Below are 14276 nucleotides of genomic sequence, written 5' to 3'. Positions count from 1 at the left end.
GTCTCGTGTGTTCACCACCGACCACCAGTACCCCACGTCAGCCCTGTGGTGTTCACCGGCACGTTGTGCGCCAGTTCCGACCCAATGGACCCTGGGCCGACACGCATGTTCGAAAAACTGTTTCTTTTTGTAATCTTTTTGTCGTAATGTTTAAACAGCGGAGGGAACGGATTTTTCCTCTCGCCATGTTGTCGCCGTGAGAATCAGATGCTCCTTTATCTCCGTCTACCCTTCCCTTTCGTTCCTAATATGGCTATGAGGGTCATTCTACATTTAAATCGGGTCACGTCCTTCCTCTGTCGTTGTCACAATGTGCCTGCATTCCTGTAGTTGACCTATTCCAGACAGTCGCTGTGGTCCATCTGTAACAAGGAGAGCGCACAGCTCATTCAGAACCCCCCTCAGCCTACCTCACTCCTCCACCAGCAGTAGCCTACCACAGCCCATACGGGAGTCAACGTATTACTTTTCCTTCCCTCCGTTAACTTGCACCAGCCTGCCAATAGCCAAAGGCTGGCAGATGAGTTCACAGTGCGCATGAGCAAGGCACTGATGTGTGTGGGTGTGGGTGCGACTCCAGAGACTTTGAAGTCAAGTCTCCCTCTAGTTCCGATAACTTCGTACATTTGCCAGAGATAATTCTTTTTTAAAAAACAAAACACGATATTTTTAACGGTTGCCTTGGGTTCTATTAAGTGTATTACTTAAGTGTAAGATCTTCATGAGCTAATTATTTTTCCACGCTTATGAACAACAGTGTTGATAAGTCATCTCCAACCGGATGTTGACGATAGGTGATTTTGATACCCTTGCAATTTCACTTTTCTGGAGCTGGGTCCTAACCCGGGGGGGGTGGTCTCTCTGGAACCCTCCTTATATCTGCACCTCTTCCTCAAGCTGCGACTCCCCTTGGGGAAACACCCAGTTACTATTGAACCGTCCGTCTGTAAATACTCTCTTATCTGTACGGCCTGCCAGCATTGTCCAATTAACAGTTATTCCGTTACATGTTTTAACACTTAGAAGCCATTCTGATAGAGGTGTCTAATATAGCCCCCAGGCTGCCCCTCTTTTTGTGGGCCTGCTTCTCCATTAAGAGTACTGTTTCCCAGAATGCTTTGCATCTCCTGATTCCATTGGTTCCCCAGACAATGAAATAAACGTCTGGGAGCCCCCCCTCCCCCCCCTCTCTCTCTCTCTGTCTCTCTTGGGAGAGGGAGAAGTACATTTGGTTCTCTCTGTGTGAGAGGGTTATCAGGTTGTTTAAGGCCTATCGGCTCTGTAAATACCGTGTAAGTTGAAACCGCTTTAAACGCGTCAGGAACTCTCTCTAAGACCACATTCCTACCACGTGTTGATCGTTGCACAGGTACTGTACATATGCCCCGCCCCCCAATGTGCCCCCTCACCTCCCACACCACTGGACCCCCCCTCTGGGACCCTGTCTCCGTGGTAACCGTCCTGGTACTCCTGTCCCTGGTGTACCTGTGTGTTTTGTAAAAGATTTTGAAAAAAAAATCAATGTATAACAAAGATAGTAGCTTATTAAAGATAATGTGAAGAAAAAACAACGTGGTGTGACTATTTTCCTGATGTTTTGTGCCTGGTTTTGTTATAGTTCAAAGTGAATGTCTACATTTGTGTCAGCCTTGGTCTTACACAATAACAATTAGTGCCAATTCGAATGGCCCAATGGGAAACCAGAAATGTCTGAAATAGTTGCCAAGTCCACATATACCATCATCTAAACAGATAGTCCGACATCTATTGAAAGACAGTCAGACATCATGAAAGTGATAGTGGACATCCAGTGACAGACTGACATAATCATAAAAAAACTGTTGCAGCAGTTATTAGACTAACCAATTTTCTACGTTCAAATTCCTTTCTATTTTACCAGTTTCCTTTAATAAAAAACAATGGCAGAGACAAACACATTCATGACAATAAATAGTGTTTGTACATCTTGTGTTTCATCAACTGTTTAAATTGAGAGGGTCTGGATACTGATGGTTCTTATGTACATAGGGTCTGGGTTCTGATGTACATAGGGTCGGGGTTCTGATATAGAAGGTCCTGGTTCTGAATGCAAAGAAGGCATTGCAAAATATGTACGGACAGACCGACCGACAGACAGAGAGACGGACATACATGCAAGTTACTGACAGTGTTCGAAATCTAAATGGGGAATAAACAGTATGAAATGTCTGGGACACAAATATAAATGGTAGTAGTACTAAATATAAATAGAGAAGTAGTGCGATGTCTTTGAACAAATATAAAAAACACAATCACCTAATAGCTGGATCCTGGATACAGATGCCAGGCAAAAAATACAGCGCATACTAGAATAGAAACAGAATTAAACTGTATAATTCATTCATAAATGTATCGGGATAGTTGAGGCTACAGTTTGAAAGCAAACGGTTAAACTTCAGAGTTCTTTACACTCTGTATTTTTTTGCAAAGAAAAGTTCATTTATATTTTGAGCATTTGATTTGACACCTGATTATCCTTGTTAACAGCATCTAAAATTGATCTTCTAAACACAGCATTCTCAGGAGAGTTGTATCCATGGATCCAAGTATTAGGAAAGCAGCGACCTCTTCAGTCACAGGAGGGGACCGTTGATGGCTTTCTGTGTTAAAAGTATTTAAAGACGTAACAGCAGCCTCCAAATAAAACACAGTCTTCAGCCAAAGCCTAATACAAAGCTTTCAGTCGCCTGTTGGACCTAAAAAGCAGCAGATGTTTCTCTAGAAATAGTTTAGTAAATGACAGTATCAGTACACGATGGACATGGAAGGATTTATGAAAATTACACTTTAGAAAGAAAACATTTTTTCCAAAAACGTGTCCACCATTAAACCAACAGACTTGCATGTTAAAACACAGGAAGAGTCTTAAACAAGGTCTTAAACGCATTCACCCAGGGACCCAAAATACATTTGAATGTCCGTTAGTCCCGATGTTCTGCGCATTGTTCAGCTGGAAGCCACCTCAGACTCCTTAGAGTCAATCTGGGTCCTGACCCCGTAGTTTAAGAAACGCTCATCTAGAATAAGGCCATGGAAAACCTTACTGACACGCACACGCACACACACGTCTGCGTGTCAGCCTGTGTGTGTGTGTGTGTGTGAGTGATGTGTCCATTGGACACACCTGTCCACAGTCAGCAGGCCTCCAGACCCAGCAGGGTCTAGGACAGTGTTGGACCACGACGCAGGAGAGAGGGGCAGCAGTATTGAGGCATATGAGCACAGTCTTCAGTCTCTGAGGTCCAGCCGTTGTTCAGTGGATCTGAAGCCAGAGGCTCTTGGTCACGACATCGTCTCCTGATGTTTACATCGTCTCCTGATGTTTTCCGCTGTGTTTACACACCCGGAACGTATTCAAACTGAATCTTTGTGAGGCTAAACCCGAGCCCGGTCCTTAGATGTCTGCACAACCTGAGGATTCAAACCCAGACGCACGAGATCCGAGTACAGAAACGACCCTTACGAGATCATTCCAAAACATTGCAGCTAATACGCAGTAGAGTCTAACCGTTACCAGATAAAACGAGTTGTTCACAACAGGCCCCTCCTAACTGTTCATCTCCATCCTTCGATGTCATCACTTCTTCAAGAAACACTCAAAATAACTAAGGACCGTGAGGGAAGAGTTCTCTGTAGATCAGAGCGGCTCGTGTAGACATTGTACCATACAGGAGTTCACAACCCAGCGACGAATCCAACGACGGCCGTTACCCACAATCCCCTCTGGCCTGGCTGGAACCTTGCCCGGAGCGCAGGTGGAGGTGCAGTTCAGCAGCACGGGGATGGCTCCGCCCACCTGGATCACTGGGCGGCGCCTGGCCTAGCGCCGCGCCGCCCCAAACCCCTCCTCCAGCGGGGGGTCCCTCATGGAGGCGGGGGGCAGGCTGGGGGACATGTGACCCAGGGGGGAGTAGCGCTGCAGGGCCACGCCCCTCAGGCTGACCGTCAGCCCCAGGACCATCTTCCTCCTGGACGCCCTCCGGGGGACTCTGCAGGAGGGGAGGGGGGCGGCGGGGGGGGCCTCGGGGTCCGAGGAGTCGCTGCCGTCCGGGCTGGGCCGGGAGCCGCCCCCCCCGGCGGGCCAGCTCTCCGCCGAGCCGGGGGACAACGCCGCCCCCTCCTGGCGGTCCGAGGACCTGTCGGGGGAGAGGGGGGAGGAGCCGGACGAGGGGGGGGCGTGGCCCCGGGTCTCCACCGTGCGGTAGCAGTGTAGGGCCAGGGCCCCGGTGGGCGGGGTCAGCAGGGAGGCGTGGCCACGGGGGCGGATCCTCTGGGAGACGCGGCGCCACAGGCGAGCGACGCGGCGGCGGGAGGAGCTCCGGCGGATCCGCCGGCACATCGCCGAGCGGAGGTTCTGGAGCACCGAGGTCTGGGGGGGAGGGGGGGGGAGAGGGGGAGAGGGAGAGAGGGAGAGAGGGAGAGAGGGAGGGAGAGAGAGAGAGAGAGAGAGAGAGAGAGAGAGAGAGAGAGAGAGAGAGAGGGATGGACAGACAGGCAGCCAGACAGACAGACAGACAGACAGACAGACAGACAGACAGACAGACAGACAGACAGACAGACAGACAGACAGACAGAGAGAGACAGAGACCAATAGTGAGTTAGATTCCTGGGTTAAGTTGTAATTCAATTCAATTCAATTTTTTCAATTAAAAAAAACGTTATTTGTCCCCAGGGGGCAATTGAAGGCACATGAAGCAGCAGCATTACAAAGGACAAAGGTTAGCTGCAAACATAGAAATAGTTGGAATATAAATTTATATAACTATAAATATATTTAAAATATGCACAGTGAGCGTATAATAAGTACAGTAGTATATTTAAAATAATAAAGGGGGTTTGATACCTGGGTTGGGTTATAAAGGGGGTTTGGTACCTGGGTTTGGTTATAATTAAGCAATAGATCCCGCCAGGCTGTGGTATGTGCTCATTATACCACTGTATATTCACAGTGGTATAATGAGCACATGCCACTGACTGAAGTGATCTATTGCTTTTATACAACGGTTACTGTTATGGCGAAACGAAAGTCATAGACACACTACATTTAAAAAGAAACAAAGAAAGTCAAAGTAGCCGTTTTGTTAAAGAATACAAAAAAGTAGTCCCTCCTGGCTGCCGCTGTGCATCGACGGTCGCTATGCAACACACTTTAGCGTCCCTCCGAGAGAAGGCTCCGATAGAGCGGTTCGCCGGCAATTTATCCTATGGAGCAGTTCACTCGCCGATTTTAGACTTCAGTGAACTGTGCTATTGCTTTTATACAACTGTTAAAATTATGGCAAAATGACTTCACACACACACTAGTAAAAATACGGTTTGACATTTGGTATGTAACGGTTTCCTCTTCAAGGCGCGGAGTGATACTTTCACAAAATGATCGGGCGTCATAGCAGTTATGTATACGCTCTTTATACAACAGTTGGGAACCAATCAGATCGCTGGATTTAGGTCCCCCATTGTATAATTAAGCAATAGATCACGACAGGCTGTGGTATGTGCTCATTATACCACTGTTAAGGGGCGTTGTCCGGCCCCGACGCGCAGCGGAGGGCCGGCGACCCCCTTCACAGTCAGTGGTATAATGAGCACATGCCACTGACTGAAGTGATCTATTGCTTTTATACAACGGTTACTGTTATGGCGATACGAAAGTCATAGACACACTACATTTAAAACTAAACCAAGAAAGTCAAAGTAGCCGTTTTATTAAAGACTACCAAAAAGTAGTCCCTCCTGGCTGCCTTCAAAATGCACGACGGTCGCTATGCAACACACTTTAGCGTCCCTCCGAGAGAAGGCTCCGATAGAGCGGTTCGCCGGCAATTTATCCTATGGAGCAGTTCACTCGCCGTGTGCCTAAGCTTTCGTTAGTCTCTCCATCGCCTTGCTCACTCCCGGAGTAACAACATTTACACCCTCTCCATCATCCAACATATGTTTTACTTTGTAACTGTTTCTACTTCCAGGCGCGGAGTGATATGCAAACTTTCACAAAATGATCGGGCGTCATAGCAGTTATGTATATGCTCATTATACAACAGTTGGGAACCAATCAGATCGCTGGATTTAGGTCCCCCGTTGTATAAAGGGGGTTTGATACCTGGGTTGGGTAATAAAGGGGGTTTGGTACCTGGGTTGGGTAATAAAGGGGGTTTGATACCTGGGTTGGGTTATGAAGGGGGTTTGATACCTGGGCTGGGTTATAAAGGGGGTTTGATACCTGGGTTGGGTTATGAAGGGGGTTTGATACCTGGGTTGGGTTATGAAGGGGGTTTGATACCTGGGTTGGGTAATAAAGGGGGTTTGATACCTGGGTTGGGTTATGAAGGGGGTTTGATACCTGGGTTGGGTTATAAAGGGGGTTTGGTACCTGGGTTGGGTTATGAAGGGGGTTTGATACCTGGGTTGGGTTATAAAGGGGGTTTGGTACCTGGGTTGGGTTATGAAGGGGGTTTGATACCTGGGCTGGGTTATGAAGGGGGTTTGATACCTGGGCTGGGTTATAAAGGGGGAAGTCCTCCACTGGGGGGATGAGACCCTGAGCGATCAGCTGTCCGTAAGAGGGCGGGGCTTCTCTCTGGACAAACTCCGCCTCCAGACGGGTCATCTGGGTCTCAAAGGCTCTAGGGAGGCAGACAGGGAGAAAGACAGACAGCCAGTCAGTTACAAAGACAGATGGACAGGCTAACAGAAAGACATAGATACCCAGACCGTTAAACACAGAGAGAGACAGACAGAGAGACAATGAACAGAGAGACAGACAGAGAGACAATGGACAGAGAGACGGACAGAGAGACAATGAACAGAGAGACAGACAGAGAGACAATGAACAGAGAGACGGACAGAGAGACAATGAACAGAGTGACAGACAGAGAGACAATGAACAGAGAGACAGACAGAGAGACGGACAAACAGTGAAACAGACAAACGGGTGTGACACAGACACCTAGACCGATAGACAGCAAGACAGTCAGACAACAGAGTCATGTGTGTGCGTGCACAGTGCGTGCGTGCCTACGTGCACGTGCGCACGACTTGCGTGTATGCACGTGTGTGCGCGTGTGTGTGTGCGTGCATGCACACACGCAAGTGGGGAGTGTGCTCGCATATTCCTCCACCTGCTGTCAGCCAGCCCACACACGAGGGCAGTCAGACAGAACAGGTGTGTGCGCGCGCGTGCGTACGCTCATTCGTTCGTTTGTGCGCGTGTGTGTGCGTGTGTGTGTGTGTGTGTGTGTGTGTGTGTGTGTGTGTGTGTGTGTGTGTGTGTGTGTGTTCCCCCCCCCACCTGCTGTCTGAGCTGCGCAGGGAGTAGAGCTTGAAGGCGCACCCCAGGGCGATGACCAGCAGCAGGCTGCACACCAGGCTGCCGATGAGGGCCGCCGTGATCACCTTGCGCGGCACGGCGGCCTGGCAGCCCGCCTCGTCGCTGGCGTCCAGGCAGTCCTGCTGCCCGTCGCAGCGCCACGTCTCGGGGATGCACAGGTTGCTCTGGCAGTGGAAGTTCCCAGGCTGGCACTCGTAGCAGCTGCTCTCGTCGTCGCCGCCGGGGCAGCTCTTGAGGTTGTTGCAGCGCTCGTGGGGCGGGTAGCAGGGGACGGAGGGGGCGTGGCCGGGGGCGGGGGCGGGGCCGCAGGGGTAGTGGCCCGGCTCGGCGCAGCCGGGGCAGCCCTCCTCGTCGCGGCCCGATGGACAGTTCCAGAAGCCGTCGCAGCGGCGGCTGGCGGCGTAGCAGCCCTGGTCGCCGCCGCACGGGCGCTCCCCCGGGAAGCAGTAACCTTTGACCTGGGCGGGTGGCGGGGGGAGGGGGGAGGGGGGAGGGGGGAGAGAGACGGTTAACATCATCACATGTCAACATCACTTCTTTATTTATTTTTAAAGAATAATTAATCATTCGCAACAACAACCTTTGATTGTACTCTTCCTCGTCAAGAAACTCCACGAGGCCGACGACGAAGTAAAGATAGAGCCTCCTTGAAATGGCTACTAATCCACATTCTAGATTACTATATTTTACACCAGACACCAACTAAAGCCTGTCTATCGAGGGAAATAGCTGACACATTACTGTGCATTACATGTTACTGATCAGTAAAGCCTGCGTGTGTATCTAAGGACATAGCACACACATTACTATGCGTCATAGTCTGTATTACATGCTAGTGATCAGTAAAGCCTGTGTGTGCATCCATGGGGGGGGTCTGGTACCTGGTAGGGCTGCACGATTATTGCCAAAATGATTATCATGATTATTTTGATCAATATTGATATCACGATTATTTACCACGATTATTCATTGGATTTTTATTTTTTTCGAATTTCTACCACCCCCTAGTGGTAGGAGCCACACACTGTGCTCAGCGGCAAATTGCCACCAGGCCAAGCCCCCCCCCCCCTTTTCAGGCTTCACGCCGCTGTGTGCAGGATGGACTCACGCAGTCGCAGACAGGTGTGCAGGTGTATACTGCATGGGCGGGGCTCGTTTCTTTTTTGGTTTTCATGTTTTTTGCGGATGCATTATTTAAAAAAAAATATCGCGCAAATATCACGAGAACACGACGTGTCATCGCGGGACGCCAATATCGTCATCGCGATAAAAATTCGATATATTGTGCAGCCCTAGTACCTGGTAGGTGGCGTTGAAGCCCCTCCCGGGACTGTGGGCCTGGGCGCGGTACAGCAGGCTCATCTGGCCGCGGCTGGACTCCAGCAGGGCGGTGCGGCGGTTGTTGTGGTGGGACAGCACCTGCAGCAGCTGCTCCGCCTGCTGCAGCAGCCCGTCATACACGCTGAGCGAGTCCGCCGGCCCCAGCTGCAGCTCCAGCTGCAGCACGATGGGCTTGGGGTCCTGCGTGTCCAGGAACCACGCGCAGCGCAGCTCCGCCCCCGCCGCCGCCGCCGCCGGGCTGCGATTGGCCCGGAGGAAGAAGTCGGGCGAGGCGAAGGAGCCGTAGAAGTTGCGCAGGTGCCTCCCGCACGCCGTGTCGGGGCAGCCGCGCTCGTCCGAGCCGTCGGGGCAGTCGCGGGCGCCGTCGCAGCGCAGCTCCCCCGGCAGGCAGCGCGTGGACTGGCCGTGGACGCAGGGCAGCGTGCGCCGGGGGCACAGGCCCGGGGGGTCGGCGGCGGCGGCCGGCGTGGGGCAGCCCACCTCGTCGCTGCCGTCGCCGCACTCGTCCTGGGCGTTGCAGCGCCACGCGCGCGGCAGGCACTTCCTGTTGCCGCACAGGAACTCGTCGGGCTGGCAGCGGGTCTGGCCCGGGCGTCCTGCAGGGGGAGAGAACCCGGTGAGAGACCCTCCCTGGAACAGAACCCGGTGAGAGACCCTCCCTGGAACAGAACCCGGTGAGAGACCCTCCCTGGAACAGAACCCGGTCAGAGACCCTCCCTGGAACAGAACCCGGTCAGAGACCCTCCCTGGAACAGAACCCGGTCAGAGACCCCCCCCGGAACAGAACCAAGTAAGAGACCCTCCCTGGAACAGGACCCGGTCAGAGACCCTCCCTGGAACAGGACCCGGTCAGAGACCCCCCAACCTAGGGTGGAAAACGCTCGACATTTCAAAAATATATATTTAAAGATGTATAAAATTAGGTAAAAAAAAATCAATAATTATCTAAAACAAAACATATATAATTATATATCATCGAGGGTAATACTTTTTCTTTCAAGTTCAAAACATACGCCCTTTATTTCAGACCCTATGAACCTGGAACTGTCACCTATAGATCTACAACTCCCACCAAGAGGGCTTCACTTTTATATGAGAGGAGAGGCTCTAGAACACAGCTGCATGATGGGAAACATCAAGAGCGAGAATAAAAACGTTTTTTTGCATTGGTGGTTGGGAGGGGTGGTGGAGGCGGTCCACATACCCCTGGTGTACGACAGCCGGAAGCCCTGCGCCTGCCCCGAACCGTTGGCCTGGGAGTGGAAGTAGAGCCCCAGGCGCCCCCTGCTGGAGATAAAGGGCGGGGGCAGGGACGAGCCACACACCCTGGACTCCCCTCTACCGGAGGGGCTGAGGAGGAGCCAGTCTCCCCTACACCCCCCGGGGTCGTCCAGGTCCAAGCTACGGAAACTAGGGGGGGGGGGGGAGAGGAGAGGAGAGGAGAGGAGAGGAGAGGAGAGGAGAGGAGGGGAGGAGAGGAGAGGAGAGGAGGAGAGGATGAGAGGAGGGGAGAGGAGGATGAGGAGGAGAGGAGAGGAGGAGAGGAGAGGAGAGGAGGAGGAGGAGAGGAGAGGAGGAGGAGAAGAGGAGAGGAGAGGAGAGGAGGGGAGAGGAGAGGAGAGGATGAGAGGAGGGGAGAGGAGGATGAGGAGGAGAGGAGAGGAGGAGAGGAGAGGAGGAGAGGAGAGGAGAGGAGGAGAGGAGAGGAGAGGAGGAGGAGAAGAGGAGAGGAGAGGAGGAGAGGAGGGGAGAGGAGGAGAGGAGGAGGAGAGGATGGGACAGAAGGAGGAGGAGGAGGAGGAGGAGGAGGAGGAGGGGAGGAGGAGAGGAGGAGGATGAGGAGGAGGATGAGGAGGAGGATGAGAGGAGGGGAGAGGACAGGAGGGGAGAGGAGAGGAGAGGAGAGGAGATGAGGGGAGAGGAGAGGAGGGGAGAGGAGGAGGAGAGGAGAGGAGAGGAGGAGGAGGAGAGGAGGAGAGGAGGAGAGGAGAGGAGGGGAGAGGAGAGGAGGGGAGGGGAGGAGGAGGAGAGGAGAGGAGAGGAGGAGAGGAGAGGAGGGGAGGGGAGAGGAGGGGAGGGGAGGGGAGGGGAGGGGACAGAAGGAGGAGGAGGAGGAGGAGGAGGAGGAGAGGAGAGGAGGGAACGATATGAGAAGAGAGGAGAGGAATGGAAAGGATAGGTTGAAAAGGAGGAGATGAGCAGAGGGGAGGAGGAAGGAGAAGAGTGGAGGGAAGGATAGAGGAGAGAAGGAAGGAGAAGAGTTGTTGAAAGGATAGAGGAGGGAAGAGATCCATGAGGAGACAAAACCATCCATGAGCTGCAACATGGAAGCAGAGTCATGCGTCTTCTATGCATACGGAATACATACCCTGTATATACGCGTCTTATGTGTAGTGTTATCACATTTCATTTTTCATTTTCCTTTAATTCTTTACCTGATCGTGATGACCTCCCCCTGGCCGGCCTGGATGCTCCAGGAGCAGTTGACCCCTGGGGGGTAGTTCTGGGGCCAGGACGGGCTGTAGATGACCCCTCTCCTCTCCGCGTGAACCTCCACCTCAACACCACAGGCTGTGTGGGACCACATCCACATCAGAGTTCTTAATTACCCAGTACAGGCGATTCTTGTTACCGCAATAGCACGCGCGTGGTGACAGTTCAGATCAAATGATGTCAGACAACAGCCAACCAACAACCTACAACCAGCCTGTGTACTGCAACCAGGCAGACAGAAGTACAACCAGTGTGTTTGAACTACAACCAGCCTCTTTAGAACTACAACCTGTCTTTTAGAACTACAACCTGTCTTTTAGAACTACAACCTGTCTTTTAGAACTACAACCTGTCTTTTAGAACTACAACCTGTCTTTTAGAACTACAACATGTCTTTTAGAACTACAACCAGCCTCTTTTAGAACTACAACCTGTCTTTAAGAACTACAACCAGCCTCTTTAGAACTACAACCTGTCTTTAAGAACTACAACCAGCCTCTTTTAGAACTACAACCTGTCTTTAAGAACTACAACCAGCCTCTTTAGAACTACAACCTGTCTTTAAGAACTACAACCAGCCTCTTTAGAACTACAACATGTCTTTTAGAACTACAACCAGCCTCCTGGAACTACAACCAACCTCCTAGATCTACAATCAGCCTCCTAGATCTACAATCAGCCTCCTAGATCTACCATCAGCCTCCTAGATCTACCATCAGCCTCCTAGATCTACCATCAGCCTCCTAGATCTACCATCAGCCTCCTAGATCTACCATCAGTCTCCTAGATCTACCATCAGCCTCCTAGATCTACCATCAGTCTCCTAGATCTACCATCAGCCTCCCAGATCTACAACCAGCATCTTGGACTTAAACCTCTCAGTTAAAAGAGAGGGAGCAGACGGGCTGACACTGATTATTTCTTCCTTCATGGTTTCTTACCCCCAACTGCCCATTGCGCTTGTTGTGTGCATAAGTGTGCACAGGCGCGCGTGTCCATGTGTGTACGTGTGTGCTTGCGTGTTATTGGAAAAGGGCAGTAGTGCATGGTAAGCTGGTACCAGGACAGGGTCAGAAGCGGCGGTTCGTCTGCCCAGCTGAGTCCACAGACAGGCAGACCGACGTGGAGCTCAGCTGCTTCCACTTCACATTCACGCCGGTCTCTGTGCGCGACTCATCTGATGTCTCCATGACGATGACAGCAATGGTTGTCCCTGGTAACGAGGGAGCCCCATCTGGACGGATTCCAGACCGGTGTGCTGGTCTGGTTTTATCCCCTCGACACTACATGACTCGCTATGAGCGTCACTATCTATACTGCCAGCTCTATAACCATCACTATCTATACTGCCAGCTCTATAACCATCACTATCTATACTGCCAGCTCTATAACCATCACTATCTCTACTGCCAGCTCTATAACCATCACTATCTATACTGCCAGCTCTATAACCATCACTATCTCTACTACCAGCTCTATACCATCACTATCTATACTACCAGCTCTATAACCATCACTACCTCTACTGCATAAATTTGTGTGCACACATCACTTTCTGTATTTAGCCTATCCACAACAACGAACGCGCTAATGTGTGTGTAATAACTGTCATTTATGCGTGACGAGACATTTGGAAGGTCGATAGTTCGATTAAGGTAAATGCCTAATAGGACGCTGTCGCTCCATTTATTAATGTATCTCCTTGAATCGATATCTTAGTGTTTAACAGAAACCGAGGGAAGGAGATGCAGAGAGAGAGGGAAGAGGGACGGGAGAGGGAGGGGGGAGAGGGTAGGAGGGAGGTGATGTAATGCTGATAGCAGACCGACTGTAATCAAACCGTGGGGATTCGCTGCGGTCGGTATCCGATACGTGACAAAGCAGCCCTGTTTACAAACACCAGCTCTCGTTTTTCCACCAAAAAATCGATAGGTGTCAGTGGATATGATCAGAGGGGGAAACACATTCTGTCACAGTAAACCAACAACAAAGAGCAGCACGGGGGGGGGGGGGGAGGAGGAGGAGGGGGGGGGGGGAGACACGCTACTTCCTCCACAATCATAACACCAACTCCATCTGATCCTCAACTGGGGCCCGGAACCAGCAGCGGTGCTGCTCCAGTGTTCCAGTGAAAAGTGCGACCAGGGGGTGTCGTGTGCTGGGGTGTAATGAAAGGTTCAACGCTCAGGAGGTAGAGAAGGGTTGGCAGGTAACCGGAAGGTTGCCAGGTCGATCCCCGGCTCCTCCTAGGTGAGTGTCGAGGCGTTCCTGAGCAAGACACCTCACCCTGACTGCTCCCGACGAGCTGGCTGTCGCCTTGCATGGCTGACACCGCCGTCGGTGTGTGAATGTGTGCATGAATGGGTGACTTTTAGTCAATATTGCAAAGCGCTTTGAGTGGCCACTGGTTAGAAAAGCGCTGAATAAATGCAGTCCATTCACCATTGACCATTTTTAAACACTCACCGGCCGCCAGTAGAGCAGAGCGAGCGAGCAGCCACTGGAGCAGCAGCAGGAGCTCCGTGGCTCCAAGCCGCCTCATCACTCCCATGGTCCGGCCACTGGATCGCTCATCATAACCACAATGGCCCCGGACATCTGCAACGGCCCGGCGGATCGCTCAGCCCGCCCAGAGGCACGGCGATTCGGCCCCAGATAGCAACACACCGCGGGTTCTCAGACACGAGTGCGAAGGCATTTGCTCCAGACGTCGGTTTTTCTCTCAAAGACAAAGTCTCACGGTCCCCATTTTCAGACGCGCCGCTCCCCACTTCCTCCAGCGGGTCGTCCGCGGTCCTTTCCCTGGACCGTCCGCAGCTCAGACTTCGGATGTCACCGACGCAGACGTCAGCGGGACGTTTGGGTTGCAAAGTGGAGGGATAACGGCGAACATTCTGCGGGGTTTGGAGCCTGCATCTGTGAGCGGACGAGCCGAGCTCCTGTTCATGTTTTCTTTCTTCCCTCAGCTCCCCGGTTGCCATACGGACTCCGGCGTCACTGCGCCCCCCTGCGGCCGGCAGGGGCCACAGCTCAGCGCGGCGGCTTAAACCAGGGGTTTCCAACCTTTATTGTTCCA

The 14276-nt window shown here is 52.0% G+C and overlaps 1 protein-coding gene across 1 annotated transcript; it reads right to left on the bottom strand.

The window, feature by feature from the left end:
* Positions 1-2797: 2797 nt before the first annotated feature.
* lrp3 (low density lipoprotein receptor-related protein 3) lies at positions 2798-13801 on the bottom strand. Its single transcript, XM_060072244.1, has 7 exons — positions 13667-13801; positions 11143-11278; positions 9912-10117; positions 8666-9303; positions 7328-7824; positions 6530-6662; positions 2798-4408 (listed from the first exon to the last, which is right to left on the bottom strand). The coding sequence occupies exons 1-7, from the start codon at positions 13749-13751 to the stop codon at positions 3860-3862; spliced, it is 2244 nt and encodes a 747-aa protein (XP_059928227.1). The 5' UTR covers positions 13752-13801; the 3' UTR covers positions 2798-3859.
* Positions 13802-14276: the final 475 nt, after the last annotated feature.

Source organism: Gadus macrocephalus, chromosome 14 (assembly GCF_031168955.1).
Source record: "Gadus macrocephalus chromosome 14, ASM3116895v1".
In the NCBI taxonomy this organism is placed as follows: Eukaryota; Metazoa; Chordata; class Actinopteri; order Gadiformes; family Gadidae; genus Gadus; species Gadus macrocephalus.
Note: the sequence above shows the minus strand (reverse complement) of the source record. Positions and strands in the feature narration are given on the sequence as shown.

What these genes read in the sequence shown, in the direction of transcription:
- lrp3 (XM_060072244.1), bottom strand. Translation starts at nt 13,751, where the DNA reads ATGGGAGTGATGAGGCGGCTTGGAGCCACGGAGCTCCTGCTGCTGCTC. An exon ending in GCTTCAACGCCACCTACCAG is followed by an intron (nt 7,825 to 8,665) that starts GTACTAGGGCTG and finishes CCACCCGCCCAG; the next exon opens with GTCAAAGGTTACTGCTTCCC. An exon ending in CTGCGCAGCTCAGACAGCAG is followed by an intron (nt 6,663 to 7,327) that starts GTGGGGGGGGGA and finishes CTGCCTCCCTAG; the next exon opens with AGCCTTTGAGACCCAGATGA.